The sequence below is a fragment of the Mesoplodon bidens genome (genome assembly GCF_964165515.1).
Source record: "Mesoplodon bidens genome assembly, chromosome: 14".
Classification (NCBI taxonomy): Eukaryota; Metazoa; Chordata; class Mammalia; order Artiodactyla; family Ziphiidae; genus Mesoplodon; species Mesoplodon bidens.
Genome location: NC_138170.1, coordinates 15,874,499 through 15,902,350, shown reverse-complemented (window position 1 = coordinate 15,902,350; position 27,852 = coordinate 15,874,499). Strand labels below are relative to the sequence as shown.

General features: G+C 50.4%; 1 protein-coding gene across 1 annotated transcript; it reads right to left on the bottom strand.

The window, feature by feature from the left end:
- CNGA3 (cyclic nucleotide gated channel subunit alpha 3) lies at positions 1-27,852 on the bottom strand. Its single transcript, XM_081255026.1, has 8 exons — positions 27,719-27,852; positions 20,467-20,580; positions 18,036-18,215; positions 14,482-14,535; positions 7,391-7,453; positions 5,997-6,104; positions 5,099-5,205; positions 1-1,657 (listed from the first exon to the last, which is right to left on the bottom strand). The coding sequence occupies exons 1-8, from the start codon at positions 27,820-27,822 to the stop codon at positions 267-269; spliced, it is 2,121 nt and encodes a 706-aa protein (XP_081111152.1). The 5' UTR covers positions 27,823-27,852; the 3' UTR covers positions 1-266.

Below are 27,852 nucleotides of genomic sequence, written 5' to 3'. Positions count from 1 at the left end.
CGAACTCGTGTTCCCTGCATCGGCAGGTGGACTCTCAACCACTGCGCCACCAGGGAAGCCCCATGCAGTGTTTCTTGTGGAGCTCACAGCAACCTGCCACTTAACTGGGGCAGATGTAAAGAGTCCCATTTTCTAGATGAGGAAACTGAGGCCATGCAGCTCGCAAAGGGTAAGGAAAGCTGGAATTCAACCCTGGCCAAGTCCCGCGCCGTGCAGCATCACACTGACAGCCAGCTCTGGGAAGCGGGAGACAGACACCTGCCTCTTCACTGTTGTTTGGCCTCTGTTTGTGGAGCGTCCCCGTCAGGCGGGAGGCCGATCTTTACCTGGTTTTCCAGTCGGCTGAGCCGCCGTTTCACTTTCATCTGGGTGGCACTGTACTCAGCCAGGAGCAGTGCAAACCTGGTCTGCAGGGTGTCCAGGGAGGACTCCAGGTGCTCCACTTTCTTCTCGATGCCCTGGGGGTCCTCCCCGGCCTTGGCCAGTTCCTCGTCGATCAGGTTGTCCTTCATCAGGATCTGCCGCCCCTTCTCCTCCAGCGCCTTCTTGGCCTCAGGGTATTCAGCGAGAGCCTCCATCAGATCGTCCTTGGAGAGGCAGAACAGGTCCGAGTAACCGAGGCTCCTGATGTTGGCCGTCCTGCGGTTCCCCGACTTGCTCCCCTTGATGTTCAAGATGCTGATCTCGCCAAAGTGACTCCCATCGCTGAGGACCACGAACTGGGTGATCCCGTCCTCGGCCACCACGGCCAGCTTGCCCTCCTTGATGATGTACATCTCCCTCCCTATGTCCCCCTTTTTGCAGATATAATCCCCGGGGCTGAACACCGCAGGCCACAGCTTCAGCACCAGCTCCACCAGCAGCCCCTCCTCGCACTCCTGGAAGATGTGGACCTTCCTCAGAGTGTCCAGGTGCACATTGATGGCGATCTCGGCCCTCAGCTTGTCGGGGAGGCGCTTGAGCACCTCCTTCTCATCCACCGTCTTCTTGTTGGCCCACAGGTAGTCGAACCACCGGATCACCCGTGTCTCCAAGTCCTTGGTCACCTTGCGGAATTGCATGTACTGCTTGACAGAGTCACTCTTGGCCTGGAACTCAGCCCGCGAAGCGTTCATGTGCGAGATCATGGAGCCCACATTGCCCACAATGGTGGCAAAAATCAGGACACCCATCAGGAAGTCGAGGACCACAAAAAGATATTCCTCATCTTTCACGGGCGGTGGGGTCTCGCCGATGGTGGTCAGGGTCAAGGTAGACCAGTAGAGACTGTAAATGTACTTCCTGGAGAGGCGCCCATACTCTGGGTTTGAGATGTTTGGGTAGACCCAGGAGTCGGTCCCGAAACCAATGAACTTGGAAAAGGCAAAGTAGATGCAGGCATTCCAGTGGATGATGATGAGGATGTACAAGACCAAGTTCCCAATCCTGAACATGTTGGGGTAGTTGGTCCTCATCTCTGTGCGGTCAAAGAATTCGAAGAGCCGGGCCAACTTCAGTAGGCGGTTGAACCTCAGTTCTGGGTAGTTCATGCCCAGCTTAAAATAAGCCAGGTCCGTGGGGACCAGGGACAACATGTCCAGCTTGAAGTGCAAGGTCTTTGTGTAGTGCTTCCACAGCCGGTTGGCATCCGTGACCATCAAGCCTTGCTCCAGGAAGCCTGATGAAGTAGATAGATCACGTGGGCATCAAAGAGGCCTTTTTATGACCATGGTCCGCAGAAAGGTATCTCACCTCAAGACCACACAAAACGTGGTTGTACATATATAAAAGAAACAATTTCCACAAACCACACATACCATTACTACAGGAAATGCACTCTGGTATTTTCTATTCAATGACCTAATCTATTTTATTCAATTAAAAACATAGATCAGTTAGGTAAATTTGAATGTGGATATTGGGTATTTGATGGTAGTAAGGAATGCTTATTAAATTTTCAGAGATAAATGGAAGTTATACTTATATACTTTTAAGTTATACTTAAAAAATGGGCCCCTAGTTAAGGTTACATGCTAACATGGTTACTGTCTGAGATTTGCCTTAAAAAACTCCATCCAAGAACAGGGAGTGGGAGGATAAATGAAAAAAGATGAGCAAAATGTTGATAACATTTGGAGCTGGGTAAGCGTATGTGGGGACTCACAACGCTACCGCCTCAGTTTTGTATATGTTTGAAAATATTAACAATAAAAAATTTGAGGGCTTCCCTGGTGGTGCAGTTGTTAAGAATCTGCCTGTCAATGCAAGGGACATGAGTTCGAGCCCTGGTCCGGGAAGATCCCACATGCTGCGGAGCAACTAAGCCCGTGAGCCACAACGACTGAGCCTGTGCTCTAGAGCCTGTGAGCCACAACTACTGAAGCCTGCACGCCTAGAGCCCGTGCTCCGCAACGTGAGAAGCCACCGTGGTGAGAAGCCCACACACTGCAACGAAGAGTAGTCCCCACTTGATGCAACTAGACAAAGCCTGCGCATAGCAATGAAGGTGAAAGCAGCCAAAAATAAATAAAATAAATAAATTTATGAAAAAAAATTGAAAACACTGGTCATGGCCTAGCAAACTGACTTTACAAGTCACTGATGGGGCATGACCCGTCTTTTTATTTTTTATTTATTTATATTTATTCTTTAAACTCTATTTATTTATTTATTTATTTATTTATGGCTGCATTGGGTCTTTGCTGCGGTGCGTGGGCTTCTCATTGCGGTGGCTTCTCTGGTTGTGGAGCATGGGCTCTAGGCGCACAGACTTCAGTAGCTGCAGCACGCAGGCTCAGTAGTGGTGGCTCACAGGCTCTGGAGCGCAGGCTCCGTCGTTGTGGCACACGGGCTTAGTTGCTCCGCAGCATGTGGGATCTTCCTGGACCAGGGCTCGAACCCGCGTCCCCTAGCATTGGCAGGCGGATTCTTAACCACTGCGCCACCAGGGAAGTCCTGCAACCTACCTTTGTAAAACCTTGCCCAGGAGCACAGTGGTTCTCCTTCCTGGTTGCACATTACTGTCACCCAAGGGGCTCTGAAAACACATGAAGCCTGGGACCCACCCTAGTCTGGAGATGGGCTGGACCCTGGGAGTCGTGAAGTGTTATTACTGGGGAAATCCACCAAGTAGGCCTGCAGTCTCCCTTCGTCCCACTCTCCCTTCCTTTCCCTCCCTCCCTCTTTCTTTCTTTCATTTTCAAACATGCAAAAGAGTAGACAGACTAATATAACAAATGCTTTTTAGATTTGGGTGAGCAACAGCAACACACCAAGGGCTCTGTAAGTCACAGAGCTGGACCTGTCCCCAGAGTTTGGTCCCATAGGTCTGGGGCATCTCTAACAACTTTCAGGTGATGCTGCTGGTCCAGGGCCACACTTCGAGGGCCGGACAGAGGTAGGATTGCCCCCTCTGTGAAAAGCAAACATCAAGTTTGTTGTCACATGTTAGGGACACCTGGCTTCCCAGCTCCCCATCCCCCGTTTGTTTGGTTACACTCGTGTTTATTGAGTGCCTGGATCATTACCTTGCACTCGTGTGCCTTGGGACTCCTCAACACCTCCTTAATAATCTTGCCTCAATTCTGACGATTTTTGCTCCTGGAGTATGATCCATGGTCTCTTGGTGTCTGTGCCCACCTGTCCCCCTCTCTCTCCCAGCCTTCTGCTGAATCTTAGATTGCCAAGGACAGTACCAAGCACAAAAAGGGATGGTCGATGTCTGGGTGAGGGCTGCCTGTCCCACTGAAGCCTGACTGAAGCAGGGAGTCCCCCCAACGAGTCAGCCACCCATGGGGCTCTTGCATCTCCATAGGCTCATGTAACCATGGAGTGGCAGGCCACCAGGACTGGCCAAGTCACCCAGGCAAGCCTCAAGCTGTGTTCTTGAGATCTTCTAAGTTATGATGCAGGGCACTAATTCTGGAGCAGGGGCGGGCACCCATCTGGCTTGCTGGGTGGTGACTGTGGCCTTTAGGCTGGCCACTCAGCTTCTCTGGGCCCCAGTTTCTAAAGCAGTAAGATGGAGATAATCATGCCTACACTTCTTGTCTTCTGCAGCAGTTCTCATGGGAAAACAAGACATGCTTGGAATGCCTCATACACCATGAAGCCACCCTGAGGTTTTGCTGTGATCCAGTGGTTTTTATATCCACAACCATGGCAGAGTTTTTAGTTTAAAAATCTTGGAAATGACAAGCAGGGCCTCCACCAGCTTATGTGATGTCTTTGTGCAAATCAGAAAAAGGAGGCCTTGGGCTTCCCTGGTGGCGCAGTGGTTGAGAGTCCGCCTGCCGATGCAGGGGACACGGGTTCGTGCCCCTATCCCGGAAGATCCCACATGCCGCGGAGCGGCTGGGCCCGCGAGCCATGGCCGCGGAGCCTGTGTGTCCGGAGCCTGTGCTCCGCAACGGGAGAGGCCACAGCAGTGAGAGGCCCGCGTACAGCAAAAAAAAAAAAAAAAAAAAAAAAAAAAGAAAAAGGAGGCCCAAGGAGGCACAGCTTGGAGACTGAGGCATGGGTGGGGCCTTAGCCCCCACTCACAACTAGAGGTGATCTTGTTACCAACTGGGGTCACTGGTCAATAGAAATTGATAAGAGTCCGGATGAGGAATTCAGGCCTTTATTGGGACTCATGCTGCAGCACAAGGGAGCAAAAACAATAACAGGTGGCCTTGCTTGCTCCCTGAGGGGTGGGGGCGAGCTTGTCCCTTAAAGGATATGGGGGTGGATTGGGCTGGAGGGGGCGCTTAGGTGGTCTGCACATGCCATGTAGTTATTTTTAGTCCTTTATAGATTCTTTGTGTCCTGGTGCTAGAGGAGATGTTTGTCTAGTGGCAAGTGCAAGCACTCTGGTAGAGGGTCCCAGGTCCCAGCCTGTCTTAATCTGAAGGAAGTCATATCCCCCTAGGCCCCGTTTTAGATTGTAGTTCTGAAACTAATATACTTTTAGTACATTACACCTCCTCTAAAAGCCATGGGGTAACATGCCCTGGCTCCTCTGACTGTCCAAGAAGAGGAACTCCAAGGGCTACCATTCTGGATCTCCCTGAACCCACCCTGTGGCCCCCAGGTGGCCCCCGAATCATGCTGTGGGGTCTGCGGTCCTGGGCCCGCTCACCTGTCCGGGCTCGGACTAGAACATCGAAGCCATAGAGGAAGTCGGCTGAGTAGTCCAGGACCAGCCAAAGCGTCAGGTGCTCAGACTGAAGCTCATCAAAACAGGCCCTAAACAAGTGTGAGAAGGGGCAGGTGTGTAGGGGGGAGGGACCAAGGCGGGCAGCAGCTCTGTGCTACAAACCTGGGGTCAGCTCATCCCGCTAACAGCCCAGCCCACAGGGTTGCACCCCAAAATCAGCGTCCCAGCCCCGATGAGGGGACCCAGGCTCTCAGGCGCTTTTCTGTCTCAAGGTCACTGAGCTCCTAAGAAGAGCTGGGACTGACCCCAAAGAGTGGGCCCCATTGCCTCACAGCATTAGCGACAAGACTGCTCCCCTCCCCCAGCCGTGGGGCAGTTTATCCAGGCCTCAGATGAAGGGGCTGAGAACTTGCCCTTTCTGGGGCCTTTAAATGCCAACAAACATGTAACAATTTCTGCGAGATTAACAACAGAACAAGCCACATCTATCCCCACAAGTTAGCAGTTTGGGAGCACCCCGAGGCCCCGGCTGCCCTCACAAGAGCAGCAGCTCACCCTGCTTCCCAACCGGCTCAGAAAACCCAAAGCCCACAGCCGACAGCCTGAGAACGTCTCCTGGCGCCTGCATCCCTGTCCTGCAGGTCAGCTCAGGAGTACCCCACCCCTCCCACTTCCCCTCAGAAGAGCAACGCTCGCCCTTGCATCTTCCTCCTGCGACTCCATCAAGGAGGCTCCAAGGTGCCAGGACCATGGTTTTGATCTCAAAGCCAGGCCTCCACCAGTGCTTCAGGGAACCCAGGAGGAACTGAGGCACATGCAGCTGGATGGTGGCTGCCAGGGACTCAGAGCTCTGTGTTGAGGCCCCGTCCCACACCCCTACCTGCAAACGAGCAGACACCAGTTGTAGAAGATGGGCACGGCGATGATGGTCAGCCAGTGATAGTACATGTTGTTGGAGGGGTCCACCACGATGGTGTCCTTCTTCTTTCTGGAAACACCGACACACAAGCAGCACAGTGCATTGGAAGACTACAGCTTTGGAAAGGCTTAGAGACCCCAGGGCAACTGCGGGCTGCAGCTAGAGATGGCTTCCCAGATAGGGTGCTGTCAGTCCCAGGGGGGTCACATGGGTGTCCCTGTATGGGTGCCCCCACCCAGGCTGGGAGCAGGGCAGACTCCGAAGGCCTTCTCTCCCAGCTCAGTGCCCCAGGAAGCCACCGGTGACTACAAAACCACAGTGATGACATTCCCATGTCCTGGGGTATCATCCATAGCCTTCAGGATGCCGAGGAGGAAAATGGAGCACGGTGATGTTGGAACCATCTCGGGGAGCTCTGTGAAAATGCCGACTCCCAGGCCCAGCCAGACCCCTCCAGGACTGGGGTCTGGAAATGTGCATTTAATCACTGCCCTGGGTGGTTCTGAGACAGCTCCTCTCTGGACTGAACTTGGGAGCCCAGAGCTCTCCCTTGGGAATGTGCTCTCTCCACCTCACTAACTGCCATCGTGCAGATGTTCTAAAGGCATTTCCTGCCTCTCCACCAAAAACCACCAACCTGGGAATCATCAAGGTTATGTCAGCCAACACTGAATGGAAGAAATAGCTTAGGGTGCTTTTGGTGTTTATTTTCAGGATTTTCGGAGGATTGGAATTTATAGGCGGTACTGGAGATCTTTCTTTGGGTCCACGCGTCTCCTCCCCCACGCCATCTGCCCCCCATGCCCGCCTAGGCCTGCGGAGCTGCTCCCGCGCCCAGAGACCCTGAGTTGCCTTTCTGTTTTCACCTCAACTCAGCAAGTCGAAGATCAGCTGCTGATTGACTGGGCTTTGAACGTTTCCAACACTCATTGCCACTGGGTTTGGATTAAAGTTTGTGAATATAGTGTTTTCCAGTACCCAGGAAAAGGGCTCTGCATACCCCACTGAGTGGACGGCCACCTTGTGGGCAAACAGAATGCCCAAGGGGAGGGCACCAGACCAAGGAAGCCCCGAACTGCTCACCTGAGGCTGCAGACAAACCTGCCTACCTACAAGCCCCCCTTTGGGTTCCCCTACTTTCCCTGCAGAACGAGACCCTCACGTGATCTCAGCAGGCCTGATCCCTGCCTGAGACCAACTCCTTTTCTGTAGCCCTAAGCAGCCCTCTCTCCAGGGCTGACCCTAAGGCCTGACTGCATCTCTTTCCTCCCTAGGGCCAGGGCCAGGTGGTGTGGAGCCAGGCCTGCTGTGACCATGGAACCCCCTCTTTGGGGGCAGTTTCTCTCAGTACTTACTCCTCCTTTTTGGGGTTTTCCTTTTTCTCTTCCTTTTTTTCTTTCTCCTTTTTCGCCTTGTCACTGGATGACACAGGGTGACATTTAGCAATTTTCATATACCAAGGTCATTACTACAGGGAGAGGGTAGGCCACAGTGACATGGGGGAGAGGGCGTGGTGCAGGAAACCAATCTTTCCAGCACACTGGGATGAAATGAGGTTGTTGATTTCATGAATAATATCATTATTATTATTCCTGAAGGGGGAGGGTACCACCTCCACTGAAGTATCCATTGTATACATTGAAATGTACACAATGGTTCAGTCTAATATTCTACGATTTCTGACCTATTTCCGTGAGTCCTTAGAAGGTCACAAGCAGCTTGAGACTGGAAACTTTTGAGGTAATGGGAAATAAACCCAAATCCACACCTTTAGGGTGGAAAAGTCACTCAGAGTTTTGGGAGTCACATGGAACGTGCTTTGTTCTGAGGAAAGGGGGTGGTTTTCCATTGTTCTGGGGTCACATGAAAACCTGGCCCTCGATGGGAAAGCCAAGGGACAGAAAGGAAGCAAGACCCTTAGGCAGGCACAGGTGTGCTGTGCAGCAGCAAGTCTTTAAGTCGTCTGAGGCAAATGCAGCCACGCTCAGACGCTTCCAGACTTTGCTGGATGTGGCGTTGCACGTGGGGCCTCGCCCTCCTGTCTGCATCAGCAGGAAGGGCCTGTAAGGGCAGATGTTTCCTCAACACACAGCTTTACTCTGCTTCCCCTTCTTTATTGCATGTCTTTTATGGGCTGGACACAGTTACAAGGGTTACCTATTAACGGTTAGAGTAGTCCTGCAAGGCACACATTACTGCCCACTGAACAGCCGAGGAAACAAAGGTGGAGGGTAAAAGACCCTGCCTGCCTCAGGGCACCCCCGGAATCACCCGCAGGCCCTTCTGATTCCCCTGTTCCTTCCCCCGGAGGAAGGAAGAGATGAGAAATAAGTGTCTGCTAGTTAAACACTTGTTGAAAAGGACCAATGCACTTTACACAGCACTTCCCCAGGAAATAATCAAAGGTGTGTGCCAACATGCATACAGAAGAATCATCACCACCATTATTTCTAACAGTCACAGCATAAACAATCTAATCATACAACAGAGGAAATTCTTCATCAACCACAGAATTCTACGAGGCCACTTACAACGAGGTTGTGGAAGAATATTCAGTGACAGGGGAAGATGTTCCTCAGATTTTGCTAAGTTAAAAAGTAGACTACAGAAGATTTTCTAATAATAGCTGTACTAGTTTTCTATTGCCTCCAGAACAAATTACCACAGACTTAGTGGCTTACAACAGCCCAAATGTATGACCTTGCAGATCTGTAGGTCAGAGGTCTGGTAGGGGTCTCATCGAAGTCAAGGTGTCGGCAGGGCTGTAATACTTTCTGAAGACGCTAGGGAAGAAACTGTTTCCTGCTCACTTGGATTGTTGGTAGAATTCAGTTCTTTGGAATTATAGAACCAATATCCTCATTTTCTTGCTGGCTGCAAGCTGAGGACATTCCCAGCTTTTAGGGGCTCCTGCATCCTTGGTTCATGGCAGCCTTCCTCTTCAAAGCTGGCAACAGAGGGTTGAGTCCTTCTCAAGATGCCATCTCTCTGCAGCTGGGAAAGGTTCTCCACTTTTAAGGATGCATGTGATTCGACGGGGTCCACCTTGATAAGCCAGGATAATCTCCCCATCTCAAGGTCCTTAAACTTCATGACATCTGCAAAGTCCCTTTTGCCGTGTAAGGTAACATAGTCACAGGATGTGGGGATTAGCATATGGGCACCTCCGGGCTACCTACTGCAGTCTTCACTGGCCCTCAAAGATTTCCTTGCATCCCATGTGCAAAATGACTTCACCCCCATTCCAAGATCGCCCAGCCTCATCCCATTAGAGCATCAACTCAGAGTCCAAAATTATCATCTAAGTCTCATCAGTTCAGAAGTCCCAAATTTCATCATCTAAATCAGGTGTGTGTGGACTCTGGGTGTGAATCATTTGAGACACGAGTCCTCCCGACCTGTGGAACTAAAGAAACGAATCACCTCCATAAACACAACGCAGGAGCAGGCATAGGACACCAGATGTAGATATTCTAGTTCAGCAAGGGAGAAGATGGGAGGACAAAAGGAGCCAGTGGTTCCAAGTGATTTCAAAATCCAGCAGGGCCATCGGCCAGTACGTTTCAAGGCCTGAGAATAAACTTCTATAGCTCATGGCTCCGCCCTCAGTCATCCTTTCTTTTTCATGAAAGGTAGCACCTGTTTGTAGCTGAGTAGTATTTTATCAGCCTGCTTTCTGCATCTAGAATTTAAAGGTCTAATAGTTTTCCTTCATTTTGTACTGTTTCTATCCTTCAGGTCCAAGCTGGCAGCGTTTCTGCTGCCATAAAATCTTCTAGAGCTTAATGGGTCATGTATACCAGAGGGATCCACTCCGCTAGACAGAGGCTCATCCACAGATCTTTCTGAGAAAACTCCTCTCTATTTTTGGCTTCTGTTGAGATGAGCCATGGTTCACACCCTCGGTCTCCTCAGAAGGTCTTTTAGGTGACTGAATACTCAGAACTTTTGATCTTTGAGTTATTAGCAAAAGTTCAGCCGCATCCTCAGCTTTTTCCTTGAAGACATGCTTTCCTGACAGTGAGTTGTTTTTTTTGTTGTTGTTGTTTTTGTTTTTTTGTGGTACGCGGGCCTCTCACTGCTGTGGCCTCTCCCGCTGCGGAGCACAGGCTCCGGATGCGCAAGCTCAGTGGCCATGGCCCACAGGCCCAGCCGCTCCGTGGCACGTGGGATCCTCCCGGACCGGGGCACGAACCCGTGTCCCCTGCATTGGCAGGCGGACTCCCAACCACTGCGCCACCAGGGAAGCCCCTGACAGTGAGTTTTTAAAACTTATTCTCTTTTGCCATTTGAGCAGGCTGAGAACTTCCCAAATCATCAAGTCTTGTTTCCTTTTCATTTATCAGTTCTTCCCTCAATTTCTTTCTTAAGTTTTACCATAAACAGCAAGAATAAACCAGGCTGCACCCTCAGTATCTTAGCTTAGAAATGTCCTCAGCTAAATATTCAAGCTCATTGCATACGAATTCTGCTTCCCCCATACTTGTGGGACATAATCCTGCTAAGCTTTTTGCCACTAAACAAGAATCCCCTTTCCTTCAGGTTCTAATAGCCTGCTCCTCACGTCCTTATGAGTCCTCACCAGCAGCACCCCTAAAGTCCAGATTTCTACTAATAGTCTGTTTCAATCATTTAGGTATTACGTACGTAGGCAACTTAGGTTTTTCTCTGTAATGCTCCCCATTTTTCCTTCTGAACCCTCACTGGGATAGTTTTTTTTCTGATGATTGTTCCCCATTTTTTAGTATCTTTATTGGAGTAGAATTGCTTTACAATGGTGTGTTAGTTCCTGCTGTACAACAAAGTGAATCAGCTACATATATACATATATCCCCATATCCCCTCCCTCCCACCCTCCCTATTCCACCCCTCTAGGTCGTCACAAAGCATCGAGCTGATCTCCCTGTGCTACTGGTAGAGTCTTTAACATTCATATTTCTTTTAACAACCTGTTCAAAGCAATCTAGGCTTTTTTAACAAAAACATGCTCCTTAAAATTCTTCTAGATCCTGCCTAGGGTCAATTCTGAAGCCACTTCCACATTTTAGGTATTTGTTACAGCAGCACTCCACTTCTGGGATCGAAAGCTGTGTTATTGATCTTCTACTGTTGCCATAACAAATTACCACAAGTGTAGTATCTTAGAACAACCCAAATTTATTCTCTTACAGTTCTGGAGATTGGAAGAAGTCGTATAATCTGACTGGATGAAAATCAAGGTGCCCTCAGGCTGTGTTCCTTTTTGGAGGCTCTGGGGAGAATGTTTCCTGCTCACTGGGATTGCAGGCAGAATCCAGCTCCTTGAAGCTCAGGACCAAGGTCCCTGTTTTCCTGCTGGCTATAGATGGATCCCTGGCTTTTGGAGGCTGCTGCATCCGTGGCTCATGCCTCCCTCCCCGCTTCCTCCATCTTCAAAGCCAGCAATGACAGGACGGTCCCACTCACATTGCGAATCTCTCCTCCTTCCCTCTCATATCTCTGACTCACTCTCCTACCTCCCGCTTCTGCTTTTAAGAACTCATGTGATTACACTAGGCCCACCTGGATAATCCAGAATAATCTCTCCATCTGCAGGTCCTTAAATTCAATCACATTTGCAAAGTCTCCTTTGTCATGTAAGATAATCTACTCACAGGTTCCAGGGATTAGGATGGAAATATTTTTGGTGAGGTTGTGGTAGTGAAATTACTCTGCTTCCCACAGTAGTCAATATTCATTGATCATTTACTACGAACCAGGCACTGTTGTAAGCCCTTCACATGTATTAGAACAGTTAGTCTTAACACAACACTGTAAGACGCCAATTACAATCCCTATTTCACAAGTCAGGAAACTGATGCACAGAGAGGTCAGGTAACTTGCTCAAGGTCACAAAGCTCTTAGGTGGTTGAGCTGGGATGCAAATGCTCTTAACCAGTACATATATTAAACATATTGCATCTGTCTATGTATCTGTGTATCTATGTATCCATGTATCTATCTATTCAATATATATATGCCTAGAGAAAATTTGAAGGGATATTTGCCAACATGTGAAGAGGGGTTGTCTCTGATAATGGGGTTCAACTGCTAACATAAAGTGTACTTTTTTATGGGTGTATGCTCGTGGGTGCTTTTCTGTGTTTTCTTAGTTTTTGACAATGAGCATATTAATAAACTAAGAACAAAAGTTGTTAGAATCTTTAAATGAGAAGAGCAAGGACACTCACCCATCCTCTGTTCTCTTGAATCTACTGGTCTTTCTGCAGCTGAAGTCTTAATGTCAAGACACCAGCAGAGGGCGCTGCCCACAAGCTTATCGGGAGTTTAATTACACCAGGCTCTGCCACCCTTGTTCAGGATTTGTGGCCCCCGGTTACAAGCTTTGGACCTTCCTCTGGCTACCAACCTGCTGAGGGCCTAGGGAAGACCCCGTGCCATCCAGCTGTGCCCCAGAATCCACCCAGCACTGCCCCAGGGGACCTACACAGAGCTACAAAACGAGGCTGGTTTTGGCTGAGAACAGATTGATCGGGAGAAAGAAATTTTCAAAACCCATGGGACTAAGTGAAAATGCTAGAAATGTGGTGGAAGAATGGGGGAAGGTGTCCATAAGAATTACTTCTGTATCTTTGTACCCAGGTGGCTCCATTTGGGGGCAGCCCCCAATTTTGTCCCTCAGTCCTTGGCTGCAGTGTGGACCCATGATACGAGCCCATCTGAAAAGATTTATAAGAGCCTGATGTAGCTGACGGCATCCACACCATCCTTGCCCACATCCCAGCCCCAGGATGGAGAAGCCTGGAGACCCACCCACAAGACCTCTACCTATGGTTTCTGGTGCCCTGAGCCTTTGCCTGACTGCGGGACTCAACACCAGGTTTCCAAGGGCATCAAACACATATCACAGTAGCTATCATTTTGCAGATTAAATCATTTCATTTTTCTTGACTGTTGGCATTTGGGTCTCTGGATTTGATGTCCCAATTTATGTAAACAAAATGCAACTAAGGGGGAGAGGACGGGGGAGGGATCAACTGGGAGTTTGGGATTAGCAGATGCAAACTAGTATGTATAGGATGGATAAACAACAAGGTCCTGCTGTATAGCATAGGGAACTATATTCAATATCCTGGGATAAACCATAATGGAAAAGAATCTGAAAAAGAATATATGTATGTGTAACTGAATCACTTTGCTGTATTCCAGAAACTAACACAACATTGTAAACTCACTTCAATTAAAAAAATACATTTAGGGCTTCCCTGGTGGCGCAGTGATTAAGAATCTGCCTGCTAATGCAGGGGACACGGGTTCGAGCCCTGGTCTGGGAAGATCCCACATGCCGCAGAGCAACTAGGCCCGTGAGCCACAACTACTGAGCCTGCGCATCTGGAGCCTGTGCTCTGCAATGAGAGGCTGCGATAGTGAGAGGCCCGCGCACCGCGATGACGAGTGGCCCCTACTTGCCACAACTAGAGAAAGCCCTCGCACAGAAACGAAGACCCAACACAGCCATAAATAAATAAATAGATAGATAGATAGATAGATAGATAGATAGCCAAGCATTTGAAGCCCTTAAAAAAAAAAAATTTAAAAAACAAACAAAAAAGCCCCAAAATGCAACTAAGGTTCACGGAGGGAAATGGAAAGAAGTTCTATCAGAAGAACAAAGGGAAATAACAAGAAAAAGCCTCGGCACAGTTCTCAGTCAATTGGAAGTCAAGAAATTGGCATTTCTTGGCCGATATTGATGGTTTTCCTCTAAGCTCCAACTGAGACCCCCCTCCGCTACCTACCCCCACGGTGTTCCAAAAAGGAAGGAGAATGGGGCACACACGCACACGTGTTCACACACAAATATGGTCACACACATACGCACACTGTCTGCTTGGGCTCTTGGGTGATGTTGCCAGAATCACACATCAAACTGCTCTGCCACCTCAGCCTCGGGGGGTGGGAAGGAATTACAGTGGGTCACGGTTTCAAGAGGCTAATCTCCGGAACTATTTAAATTTCCTCTTTCCACTGTCCTGATCATGCCCTCCAAATTGGCCGGAATTGGCCTTAAGACAAGGGCACTTCACTGGCACACAGGAGCTTGAGGATGTAGAATGGAAAGTGCATTCTCATCATGAAGGAGATTATCCACTGCTCTGTAAAGGGACTCCAGCTTTGCATCTTCAGATACATAGCAACAGAGGTGTTAGCACTGAAAATGTTTACCGATCCAACCCCTTCGCTTTCTAGATAAGAACAATGAGAGACACACAGATAAAATGACCTGCCCAAAGAAGTCACACAGACCAGGTCCCTCTCCCCATTTGTCCATGGGGACGGGTTTCCAGTGGAAGGAGCAGGACCCCAGAATGGTCTGGTGGGGTTTGGGGGAAGTAGCAGTACAAAGCTGGGGTGTCTACAGGGAGGCGGTTGGCCGCAGGGAGCGGGAGGGAGCCGAGGTACTCACTCCTTCTCTGAGCTGTTGCAGGCATTGGTGTTGCTTCTGGCCAGGGGCCAGTCACTGCGGGGAGGTAAAGAGAGCACAGCATGGGAATCTGAACTCAAGTCCAATTGCTGGGGACCCTTTGCCCCCAGGTGGTTATTCTGGGACTCCCATCCCCTGTCTCACGGGCCTTTCCACACAGCTTGAAGAGAGGGAATTGTTATTGTCAGGGACAGACATTTTTTTGTGACTAGTTAGTGTTGGTGAAGGGGAAAGGATGAACACCTGGGTAAACTGAGGCTTCTGAATAACTGAGGATTAACTCTTTGAATCCCATCCCGCATCCTAGCCTCGATTCCTCTCAATGTCCTCCAGTTTTAGCATGTGCCAGGAAGTGGGCCAGGCGCTATGGGGGGGACACACAGACCACCCGGCATGGCGCCTGCCCTCGGGTGCTCCTGGGTGAACAGGCCAAGCTCCTTGGACCAGAATGGACATAGCAGCAGCAGCAACTTGTTGCCCCCTCTGCAGATGTGGCTGTCACAGGGCCCTTCCCTTGGAAACCCCATCACAGGGGCCGCTTCCAGTTCTCAGGGCAAAAAATGGACTCTGGGGCTTCCCTGGTGGCGCAGTAGTTGAGAAACTGCCTGCCAATGCAGGGGACACGGGTTCAAGCCCTGGTCTGGGAGGATCCCACATGCCGCGGAGCAACTAGGCCCGTGAGCCACAACTACTGAGCCTGTGCGTCTGGAGCTTGTGCTCCACAACAAGAGAGGCCATGACAGTGAGAGGCCCATGCACCACAATGAGGAGTGGCCCCCACGTGCCGCAACTAGAGAAAGCCCACACGCAGCAATGAAGACCCAACACAGACAAAAATAAATAAATAAATAAATTTTAAAAAAAAGGACTCTGGGCAGAGCTGCCCCAGGTTTCAGCCCATCCTCTCCCTTCCCCTGCCCCACGTTCATCTTAGAACTGCAGGGCCTGCCACCCCAGATCTATGTGAGAATCTGGTAGAAGGTGGGGGCTGCTTTCACAACCAAGCACGTTTATTGAAAGCTGGATTGGGCGGTACTTGGTGATGTTCTTTAGGAAAAGGCATGATCTCCCTGAGCTCACCTGCCAGTTCGCATCTTTGACAGCTGGTTTTAGAAAGCCAGCCTGGCCTCACAGGGCTGGAGGGCAGCTTGCCTGTTTGTGGTGACTGCAGACCATTCACAGGACAGGAGACCCTGGGGCCCAGAGCCAGGTGCTGGTGACACTCCAGCCTGACTCTCAGGGCACCTGTTCTATGATGTTGAACATCCAGCCAAATGCCTTTTTGGTACTTCTGCTCATCCCTCCCAAGCCTCCCTCTCCCCACCCAGGATGTGGCTCTAACTGCTTGTTTCAGGATTGGTTCAGATCATCTAAAAATCCCCTGGGGAATCAAAACTGTGAGATTATGGAGGAAAGTTTAGCTCTCTGGGGTGCAGTTGCCTGTGAGCTGCACCATAATCTGCCATAATCTCATCGGGCCAAACCCACAGGAGAACAAAGACCCATCTCTGCATACACTTTGCTTTGCTGATGGGACTTGGCCTTGAAAATTCAGTCTTCTTCCTGCAGGAAGCCTCCCTGATTAATCTGCTCCCATCCTGCACCTTTGCATTCACCTGCCCCCTCTGAACCTTCCAGCAAGTGACCAGGCATTGGTGGCATAGTTGGGGCCTGGTTCTGATGGGGTCAACCCTCCGTTAATCTGGTCACATAGGGAAATGGGCAGAGTCTAATGTTCATCTCCATGAGTCTAAAGTTGTGGAGAAGAAGTTTGATCAATTAAGCCATGGAAGTCTTTGCTTGCCTAAAAGGAACTGAACCAGCCTGGCTGGCTTGCTAGCAAACCTCCTTCCCCCCCCCCCACTCTTTCCTCCTCCTCCACCCCCACTTCGTCCTTAGCTGCTATCCCTCCTGTCTTTCTGGCTCAGCAGCGAACAGCATGTGGGCCTCATGGTCCTGGTGCTCCCTCACAGCCTGGGATGCCTGGCCCTGGGAACCTGGGGTGGCCCTGCACACATCCAGCCAGCACCCAGGCCCTCCACGGTCCCCTTCCCACAGCCTAGGGAGCCCGAGGGTTTATAGTCCAAGCTCATGGGAAATGGGAGCCTGAGAACGCTGCTCCACTGGGCCTCCGCCTCTCAGCCAGAGATTCTCACACCTTTCCCCAGCAGAGACTAATGTAGGTCTCCTAATGTCTCTGGCAAGACATCTCTTTGAACTCTCATATTTTATCTTAAATACGCTTGTACATCTTGTACATTTTGCAATGCACTGCATAACCTATAATAAACATAACCCCCCGCCCCAAATCTGGAAATAAAATCGAAGCTCCAGAAAGATTCATCTGTTTCCCCTGAGGCTTCATGGCCTTTACCCCCCAGGGGCTTTCTTTGCCTTTTCGAGGGGCCCGCAACCGAGCCCTTCTGTTCCTTTGACTCCAAAACAGACAGCATTTTCTCTAGCCAATTATACAGGGACTGCCTGTTCTGCAACAATCATGCTTCTTTTTTCACACTTTACGTCTTCTAAACCCTGGCATAACCTAGAGAATTCAGCCAAAAGATCTTTTTCAAGCCCCTTTTTCCTTAGAACAGGTTCTGAGCAAGTGTCCTCCTGTTTGTGAGGCCGAGAGGAGGTCTGCTTCCCCTGAACGTGTTACCTCTTCTCCCTCAACTGCCCCAAGGGTCCTAGAGAGACCCTCTGCTGTTCAGCGACAATGGATTCAACCCACGGTCGCCAGTGGTCTCCCCGCCCACCAGAGGCTGGGGTGACTTCTCAAGAACACGAGAAGGGGGGGGAGGGGAGGCAGCAGCTCTGTGCGGGGGGGCAGGGGGATTGGGGGGTGTCAGTCCAGCCCCTGCAGACTTCTCTACTTGCAGGCACCAGACAGCACCAGCCACAAGCTCCCCACCGGGCAGGGGGCCGTGCAAGGTGCTCAGAGCCCTTGTTCTGCAGACCCTTCTCCTACTAAAAAGCAGACACTCTCCTCATCCCCCACCCTATTCCCACCTACTGTGCTCCCCACGGTTCTTAAACCAACCTGGGGCGAGGATGGTTCCCCTTGAAAGTTCTAACCAAACTTTGGACCTTTTCCCCAGAAGAATGTACATATACCCATCCATAAAATTGTGGGTACCATCTAGGTACTCTCTGAGGTTCGTGGTACAAAAGGCCCATTTTTTTTAGCAAGGTGGGTCACAGTGCAAGGTGAGTAGGATGAGGGTCCTTTAACGGAGAGATTGGTGAGGCTAGCGTCCCGGGTGCGATTCTGAGCACCAACTTCAGGGGGCGCTAGCGGGAGCTCCGCGGAGGACAGGGTCAGCTGCCCATGAGGCTGGGGGCTCTGGTTAAAGGGTTTCCACTCCCGCAGGGCTTCTTGGGCTCGTGTGGAGACTCCTAGAGCATGCAGTGTTCCCCCAGGACAGACCCCTTCCTGCTCCCGGCCACCCCGGGGTGGGGGGCGGGATCCACGCTGCACGGAAGGGGCAGCAGGTGCTTCCCTCTCGGTCTGGGGCAGGCAGCCCCGCCCCCCTTACCTTCTCCCTCTGTCTGGCGGCTCCTGGCTGCCCGCGTTGGACTGGACATGGCTTTCGCGGCTGGACACCTCCTTGAGCTTGGATCCATGGAAACGCTCCAGGAAAGAGTCAGGCCTCTGGTCCTCGTGGCGTAAGTGCCTGGCGGCCCAGGCGCGCAGCGAGATGATGAGGCGTGACAACCTGGAAGGGCACAGACCCGCAGCGAGGGCGGTGCGGAAGGAGACGGAAGCCCCCTCCCAGAGGGCTGGGGCAGGGGCAGAGATGCCGGCAGGATGTGGGTCCCAGGGCCGGGCTCAGGTTTGCACGCCACCCCCTGCCCCCACTCGCCAGAGCCTTTTCTTCCCTCCACCTCTGCCACCTGGGACGGAGCTTCCTCCATAAGGGACATTGCTTCATTATGGCTTTGTCCCTTTAACACCTGGACTCCATCAAAGGCGTGACCCTGCCAATGGGCCATTAGCAAGCTTTTCTGCTCATCTTTCCTCTGCCCCATGTAGAGCTCTTTGTTACGACTGGTAAGCACAGGAACAGTAAAAAATACAATTTCCGAATAGTGATAAAATCCAGAGCGAAGTATAAAGGAACAAGCACCCAGATACACCCTAGGTTCTTTCCCCAACCCTTGTCCTATGAACTGCTCTTCATACAAACTCTTATCTTACCCCCAGCCCTGTGCAGAAGTTCCTTTGCAATGTGCCCTGACCTCTCTCCTGGAGCGGACACCACCCGGGCCTCAAGCACCCGAGACCAGGCAGTCCACACGCCCAGAGCTCATCTTAGCTTCAGTTTTCTGTAAAAAAGCTTCCCTCAGCCCTGCCTCTTGCTTCCCCGTCTTGGCCAGGGGGTAACGGAAAGTGAGACTCAACTGTTTCTTGGAGCTCAGCTTTCCTGACTGGGCACCCACTGTGCATGCCACTGTCCCCAAGAAATCGGTTCTGAGCAACCTGGCATGGAGTCATGAATTGTCACATACCCTGATCCCCATCACACACTTGTGACCACAGCCTAAGGGAATAAGTTGAAGTGAGGGAACATCCCATGAACAGAGATGCTTACAGCGGCTGCTGCAGATGAATGGCAAGGTGCCTGCCCAGCCCAACCTCTCTGCTCTGACACTCCCCACACCCACATCTTCCCTCTGCTGAGGGAGAGAAGCAAGGTCTTACTCCCCGGAGCTCCAGCCTCAGCCAACAGGCTCGGGGATGGACGACTGACCCACAGAGTCACTCAAGCCTCTGAACTAAAAACCACTCCAAGGTGGGGTTGGGTGTTTCAACTCAAGATCATATGGTGAAGGCTGTTTTCAGCCTGTGCCTGCTCAGGTGTGAGCAGAGAAAGCCAGAAACGTAGGAGGCACGCAGGAAAAAAGCACACAGATCATGAAATGCTGCTAGAGAAACGAGAGGGAAGGCAGCTGCTTCCCCACGGCCCCTTACCAGCCCCACTGGCTCCGTTTCCACAAGGTGGCCTGGATCTTAGCTTATACCAGCCCCTGCCCCAGCCCTACCCTTTTCATTTGAGCTAGTTGAAGGTGTTCTCTTACGGTCAACAGGCCTCTTATTAGTAAGATATTTTATTAGTAAGACAAAAAACACTGGAAATCACTTAAATGCCCAGCTATAAGTGGCGAGTGAAATAAATAATCCTCCACAATGAAAAACATGAAGAATAAATAGATAAATTAACATTTCGCAATACTCTTAAGCAAAACCTGTAGAACACATGACTGTATGAAACTCTGGCTTTGGTTAAAAAAAAAAAAATCAGTGGAAGGAAATAATGAGCCCCACATTTGTTGAGCGCCCGTCGTGAGGCAGCACTGGGCTCTGCCGCAGCCCTCATGTTACTAGATGCATCTTTAGATGAGACGTGAAAGGTGAAATGACTTCCTCCAGGTGGTACAGCTACTGAAGCCAGAGGACAGATGTTATCAGAAGGGAGACAGAGCTTGGAGCCTAGTCAATCTTTCAAATACTTTTGCGAGGACATAAGCTATGAAGTCTAGACCCATATGAGTGAGGACCTGCCAGGGGCTATTTCCGACAGAGCCACGATTGCCCTCTGTATGCCACCGTGACCCACCCAACGGTCTCCCATGGCTGGCTGATCTTTCTTCTGAATTCTTTTCTGAAACTTCTCTGGTTGGCTTTTTTTTTCTTGAATTCTTCCAGAATTGAGCAAGTACCTCAATATCACTTTTTATGAGAGCAATTTCAGATAAAGGCAGTTTTTCTTAGACTTCTCTGAGCTCGGAACACCTGACCCAAGAGGAAATGACTCCCTGATAGATTTCTGACTCCGCTTCTCCTGCCCCTTTCTTCTCCAAATCTGCAACCCTACCCTCAACCACCATGTCTTCCTGAGACTTGTCTACCTTCTTTCTGCCTCTGTCTGCCCTTTCCCAAGGTGAGGGCTGAGACTGGTCGGTTACCTGGCGGGCCCCTGGCTGGTGAAGGAGCTTCGCTTGGATTCAGCCAGTCCTCTGGTCTCCATGGTGATGTCTTCTTGCAGTTCTGACGGCATCTCCTCACATGGTAAGTGGGTCCTAGGAAATCAAATATGCAGCAAGTGAAATTGATTTCAAGCTCATCCTTGACATTGATTTCCAACCTCCTGGACACGTTGAGGACTGAGATGGTCAGATGCCCTGCTTAAAGAGGAAAGCTACTATCACAGATCCTCACCCCAGAACTCCCCACTTCAGTTCATACTCCAGCAGGAGCCAGCAGGTCCTGGCTTTCAGGAGAAAGTGGCCTTTCCTTTATGACAAGGAGGCTACTGCCCATAGCCCAGGTGAAAAGGGCAAGCCAGCAGCAAATGGTCCTTATTAGAGCACTGGGGTCGGGGGGAGATCCCGGGAGCCACAGCAGCTGTTTCCATGCAAGGATTCCAGAACAAGGGTGGTGGTTCACACACATCTCTGCATACTGAAATCCTATCTCCTAAAGTCAGATCAAGTGCCACCTCCTTCAAGAGGTCTTCCCTTGCCCTCTGTCGTAGTGTGTAGGTACTGCAGGAGCCCACTGGTTAAGAGGGTCCAGCAATATTGTAAGGAATTGGCCTAGCCCTCCACGTGCATTTGTGTAGGGCTTTCAAATGAAAATCCATTTCTGCTGTGACCTTTTGCCGAGCCCTAACCCGTGTCCCCTGTAACGCAGAGGCAAGGGGGGCGGGGACCTCACCTGTGCAATTGAGGGCGAAAAGCAACAGCACCCACAGGACAGGTGTCCACAGCTCAGTCTGAGCATCAGCAGAGCCTCGTGTTGGTTGAACTTCCTGGAATAAGACCTCCCTGCTGGGGTGTAATTTTCCTTTTTTCCCTTTCTTTTGAAACTTCCTAGGGCTGAAGTTTGATCGGCCTGATTAAAAGCCATCCAGGCATTGGCCTCCAGGGATCTGCACTTCATTCTACGAGTCTTGAAGAGCCCAGGCAAGACAAATTAATTCGATCACATGACCTATTCCAGCCTAATCAGCCTTCTTAACAAGGTGGCAACACGGCGGAAGAAGCAAGCAAGAATTAATGTCAGGGTAAAGGCGCTCTCTCTCCCCAGTGAGCGATTCGAAGCCAGAATCCCGTATCTCAGCCGCCGAGCCGCTGCCTCTTCCTTTCTACAACCTCCCTGCCGTCTCCAGCGGGGGGAGCTCACTACCATTCCATGGCTCCTCCAGGTCTTCTCTGCACAGCCCTGATTGCCAGCAGGTTCTTCTCTCCCTCTGCTTCCCCATATCGAGGATACACTTTTTTTTTTTTGCTGGAACCACATGGAGTCAGGCAACTTCATCTTCTAACAGCCCGCCTCCCACGAAGGGACGGCTCTCACACCCGTGCTGCCTCGTTTTTCCAGGTTAGACGCGTCAGCTCACCCAGCCTGTCCTCAGCAGGTTCAAGTCTCTTCCCCGTCACGGTCATTCTCCTGTGAGCAGCTTCCTGTATTCTTGCCTGACTGGGCACAGAGACTGAGAACCACCCTGCTGTTACTGGAGCCCAAGACATGCTTTTGGTGCCCCATCACCAGCTACCGTCATCCAAAACCCAATCTCTTAGAACATGTGCTGCTGCTAAGCCAGAAGGCCTTGTCTTATGCATGTACCATTGATTTGTTGGAAATAAGTATTGGACTCTCCCATTTATCTGGGTCACTTGGTATGCAGGGTCCTCCCAACTCCGTCTCATTCACAGATGTGATACCCAAAGTACACACCATTTATTGACTGCTTGCTGTATGTCAGCCACATACATTTTATCACTTAATCCACATAAAAACTGTATGAGGAAACTGAGGTTCAGAGAGGTTAGGTAACTTCCCCAAGGTCACACAGCCAAGTGGCAAAGCTGAGATTTGTATGCCATTCCATCTCCTTTCAAAGCCTGCTCTCACCTACTCCATGAATCTGCCTTCTGTATTTTCATATATGGCACTGATTAAAGCAAAAGTTGAACAGGACACGGCTGAGAGCTGAGCCCTGTGGCATGCCACTAGAGACATGGCTCTGATTCCCCTGGCTGCATTAATGTGGGTATGGCTTTTTAATTTCCAAACCGCCTAACTGAATTCTCTATATTCATAAGAGACCACTCACACCTCATCCTTATACATGTGAGAGACCCTACCAGAGGCCCTGCTGCAGTTAGGAAGCTACAATACCCTTGCGCTTCTAATATTCTGCGTACTACAAAGGTGGGAATGCATGTTGCAAGGCACCCGGGTCACTTACAAGAGGCGGCGGCGGCAGGGGGACAAGTGAGTCCATCTCTCCAGTGCCTGGATCCTAGCAGCTGGCATGCTTGGGGGTGGGGAGTTGGGATGTGGGCAACAACTAACAACTGGGCTCTAGCTCTGCCACAGAATGTGTGCCTGGAAGGTCTAGAGGCAATCCCAGGACGAGGTGTTCTGGCCCCACCAGCAGCTCCCTCCTCAGGGAGCTCTAGGCACCGAGCAGGCGGCCCAGCCTAGTCTGGATTCTGTTCATTGCGGGGGGGTGGGGGGGTACATCCTGAGACCAGATTTATTTGCATCAGCAGCAAAGGACTCAATGCCCATGACATCAGGGCTTGTGGGTGGGTGAGAAGGGCAGAACTCACCCCAGATTTCAAAGCAGGCCTGCAGCTGGCAGCAGTGAGAGCTACTCCAAGTGGCCTGGACCTCTGACACCTACGTGAAGGGGAGGCGGCGTAGTGGGGAGCCCGGAGGCCTGGGTTTGAATCCCTACCCCAGCACCTATTAACTAAGTGCACTGTGGGCTGGTCACTTACCCTCCCTGAGTTTAATTTTCCTGGTCTTCGAAGAGAAAACAAAGGAAAAACTGATTTCATATTGATTTAAGTATTGGTCAAACACCCAAGTCCAAAAAGGCACATTTAGCTGTGAAGAATAGGAAGGGTCTTATAGGATGTAAGTTCAAGGGACCCGAGGGGCCTTTTCTTCTTGATGCATCTCCCCACTTGTTTCTTGATGCCCAGAGTTCTACTCTGCTGTCTTTCTTCCATCTCCATAGTCTCTACCCTCGTTAAATGCCTGGGGGTATTTAAATAGCAAACCCAATTAGTTATTCCTCAGAGAAACTGATTTATGAGGTAAATGGAAGGGGAGATTGGCTAGGAGAGGAACCAAATGTCTGAGGTGATATTTTGTGTCCCCAAGGACACACAGGTACTGCCAAAAGGGAGAAACTTCTGGCAATCAGTGCAAGATCAGGGATCCAGAACCTCCCAAGGAAACACACAGGCAGGAGAGAGTGTGGGCCAGGTACCGTCCGGCCGGGAGGTGGCTCAGGACTCGACAGGCTTCAGTCTCTGTAAAACAAGCAGATCAGGCCAGGACAACCTGAAGTTGCCTTCTACCCACAGTCTCCGGTTCTCCGTGGTGATGGTGCCTTTGCAGGAAGAAGCCCTGTGAAGTTAGCAACCAGCAAGATCAAGGGCAACTGGTGTAACAAAATGAAGTGACTGTTTTGAAAGACAAGGTCATTTTCAACCTGTAAAGCTCATCTTCTGAGTTTATTTATACAGAGGAATTAATGCCCACAAGGTGAAGCTTTTTCGCCACTGGGAGGGAACAGAGGTTCTCATCAGAACGGGAACTGGTGATCAACTTTGTGCTCTGTGGATCTGGTGTCTTCTTTCAGTGACTTTGGGGACATAAGAGGAAACAGAAGTGGCCTTTTGGAACAAGGGTGGAGAAAATGATACCTTATTTTACTTTTCCTGCTCTCAAGCCCTGAGGAACTAGAGTGATGGGCAGGTACTGCCCCGGCCACATGTGACCAGGGAACTGAAGTCACTGCATTTTTGTCTTGGGGTCCTGGGGAAGCAGGTTGAAAATGGTTTTCTTTTGTGGTAATTGCTTTGGGCTCTGTTCAGGGTAAAGCATGAAGAAGTCTCCTTCTCTGTAGGACACAACCCCTTATGCCCAAAAGCTCGCCTAAAATAGCTACACTAGGAGATTGATCTGGGGTTTGGGGTGCCCTCGGTCCTAGCTGCAATTCTCTGTGGCAGACTGTGAAGTCTTTCTCTATTGCATTATCTGCAAAAATATGCCAGACGGCTCTCAAATAACTGAGTCAACCAAACAGATCTAAATAGAAAAAGCAAAATTCAAGACATTTTTATTTCTGGTTTTTTCAAGGTATCAACTTAATTTTTTTGTTCAAAGGAAACATTCTCATCCTTCCTTATGACTCTTCACTAGGAAAATAGGCCCAATGATTTAAAAAGAGAAACAGAAACCTGGGTCTCTAATTTGGTGAAAGACCTGGGAGGCGGGATGTCTCAGGGGTCGGGGAAATGATACTCCTTGCTTTGGGGGGCACTCGGCAAAGGACCACACCAATGCATATGTCCCCAGCACAGCTGTGTGATATCACTGAGGATAAAGAGGGATTAATATTTAAGGACACACATTCATGATTATTTCTCCCAAAAGTTTTCTAAAAGGATTGGAATTTCAAGGCAAAGATCTACGATTTGTTCAAACACCATTTCCTCCCTGCAAATAGTGATTTGAAACTTTAAAAATTTTATGTGACGGTGCCAGAGTCCTTTGCTCAAATCAATCTTACAGGGAAAACTAGTCTGTAAATCGACAGATGTCGGGCTGCTCTGGACCCGGCCTTCCGGCCCAAGGCTGCTCCCCGCAGCCTGAACTCCTATGCTCAATCTTTGGTGATGCTAAGGAGCCATTCTGGAAACTTCTGTCTGTTAACCCACTCCTGCCTCCATGAGATAATGCTTCTCAAGAAGGAGGCATTTTTCCTCTCTCTCCTTTTGAAACCTCTCAAGTGTTTCCACGGGATTCTGTACTAATCTGTCAACAAGCTTTTACCACGTATGTAGCTGGGCATGGTCCCACGTGGAACTTGCTGAGACTCGGCTAGTGGTCAGGCTGAGACAGCCTGATGTGGGCACAGGCAGGAAATGGCCCGTTCCAGATGTCGGGACAGCTGGGGCCATCTGAGGTCAGAGGAGGTGAAGGAGGCTTCAGCTGGGACGCCAGAGAAGGCCCATAGGAGGGGCAGCATCTCCAAGACCCGCGGTGAGCACCGATTAAGCGCTCGCTGCGTGGCAGGGGCTGTGCCCCAAGCTTTACCCTGTTTTACCCTCATTTCTGCCCTGAGGTCAGTACTAGTCCATTTTGCAGATGAGGAAACTGAGGCTTGCAGCTGTTGAGCAGCTTTTCAGAGCCACTTTTCAAAGCCGGCAGTCTGACCCCGAGCCTGTGCTGTTGGTCACCACGCTGGCCTGGGGATGGGGGTGGGGGAGGGGAGGGCATTTGCCCACCCGTGAGATGGCAGAGTACTGTCCCAGAGCATCACGTCAGAGCACCGGCTGTGTGGACAACCTATCCCCGGAGTGTGCACGGACCCAGTGTGAGCCCACAGCGAGGCTCTCGGAAGCCAGAGGCTCTTGAACGGCCTGCAAGCCAGATGGAGCTTGTCGGCCACCGGCCGAGGCCGAGCCAGGATGAGTCGGGCAGAGCTGGCTCATGGTGGCGTCGGGTCAAGCAAGCATTCTGGGCAGGAGCCCCAGCCCACTCGCCAGGCCCGCCTTCTCACCAGGAGGAGCCAGACTGAGACTCCAGGGACTCTGGAAGCTCCACGAGATGCTCTGGTTTTGTCCTGCTCGAGGCAAAAGGGAGCAATGGGGAAAAGTTCCATTTGCTGCAAATTCTTCTTGATCCTAACAGCTTCTTCCTTCTCCCATTGGGCCCAAGACCCCAGGAGCCTGATGCTGCCCAGGGAGCCTGACTTCCTGCTGTGCTCCATGCTTGGGACTTTTCTCCCCTCTACCACAATCCTCTTTGAAGCCCCTCTTCAGGGGGTTTTATTAGCTCAGATGTGGGAAAGAAACTATTAATGCACACCTAAGTTTTAATAGTAGACAACTGTTCTAATAGTGTTCCTCTTCCTTTTAAATAAGGGCAATGCCTTAACCTAAAGGAAGGAGTCCTCAGTTGTGGAACACAAGTATTGACAGTCGGCCAGTTAGGAGGGAGAAATTTGAGTAGGGTGAGAATTTCTGATGCCCCTGAGTCTATCAAATTTCCTGGGTCCGAGCACCAACTTAAAAGAGTTGGAGGGAATATCTGTTGCCATGCTTTGAGATTTCCTTCCTTTGCCTGAATCCCAGAGGGTGGAGGTCCAAAGACTACATAAGTTTGCAAAGACAGGGAAATTGCTGTCTATCACTTATTAGCCGAGTTGCTAAGGAGCTGGGACAAAGCACCTAGATGTAGGAAAAACCAAATGTGCATTTGAGAGAGGAAGTGACATATATAAGTTAGTGAGGAGAAACGATGGAGGAGGGCCTAGTGCCAGGGATGAGAGGATTGAGGGACTGTCATTGCACTGGCCATCAGGTAATATGCAGTTTTCATGGCAGGGAGGTTTTAAGTGTTATATATGTGAGACAAAAATAACATAAATATTGGAAATAAAGCTTCTTCTTGTTCAACTCAATCAACTCACTGAGAATTTAAGAAACATAAGAATGTAAGTCCATTTGCACCAAATAGATACTCTCCCATTTCCCATTGCTGCTCCATTTTGCAGTTGAAGAAACTGAGGCATGGAGGGGGTAGTGAGTTTTCCCAGGTCTACTAGTAAGTTAGGAACAGGGCTAGAAGTAGAACTCAAGGCCCCAGGTTTCTATGTGGCTGCCTGTGTCGGGATGTCACTGATGGGGCCGATGGCTTTGCTGGCAAGGCACGGCCCACTCCCCCCAGGTACATGAGCACAGCTGAGTCCTGGCCTTCTCCTGGAAGTGAGGGACAGTGCACCTGATCTGTACTCCACCCCAATGCCCAGGGCAGTGGCTGGTGCACAGACAGAGCCCGATAAATGTTTGATGTATACAAGGGAAAGTGTGGCAGTTTGGGGACATTTTTACAGTAGAATTTAATCTGCTGCATATGAATATTCATTTTCTTGCCTTCTAGAAAAGTTACAAAAGTTATATAACTTTTGGAGCCTCATTTTCCCACATCTCTAAAATGAGAATAAAAACTACTTCAGTGTGGGTTGTGAGGAGTAAGGGACATGGAAAATGAAGTTAGAAGGAGTGCTGTGAACAGACCCCGCCCTCCAACCCGTGCTTGCCCACAGGCTAAGGCAGTCTTTCCCCCAGGTCTAGATCAGCTATGAAAATAACCTGTTCCAGGCATGAACTTAAAAGCCCATCCTACCTGCTGAGGCCTTTCTCAATGCTATCGAGATCTCTGTCCGTGGTCCTTACCACAAGGTGGTGAGTCCTGGAAGGGTGGGAGTATTGGGTGCTAATCTTGGCCATCTTCTTGCTTTGTCACATTCAGCCCCAAGG

Excerpts from the sequence above, each read along its gene's own strand:
- CNGA3 (XM_081255026.1), bottom strand. The coding sequence starts at position 27,822 with ATGGCCAAGATTAGCACCCAATACTCCCACCCTTCCAGGACTCACCAC. Across the intron at positions 18,216-20,466 it reads ACCAGCCAGGGGCCCGCCAG|GTTGTCACGCCTCATCATCT; the intron begins GTAACCGACCAG and ends GTGCCCTTCCAG. Across the intron at positions 1,658-5,098 it reads TCTAGTCCGAGCCCGGACAG|GCTTCCTGGAGCAAGGCTTG; the intron begins GTGAGCGGGCCC and ends CTACTTCATCAG.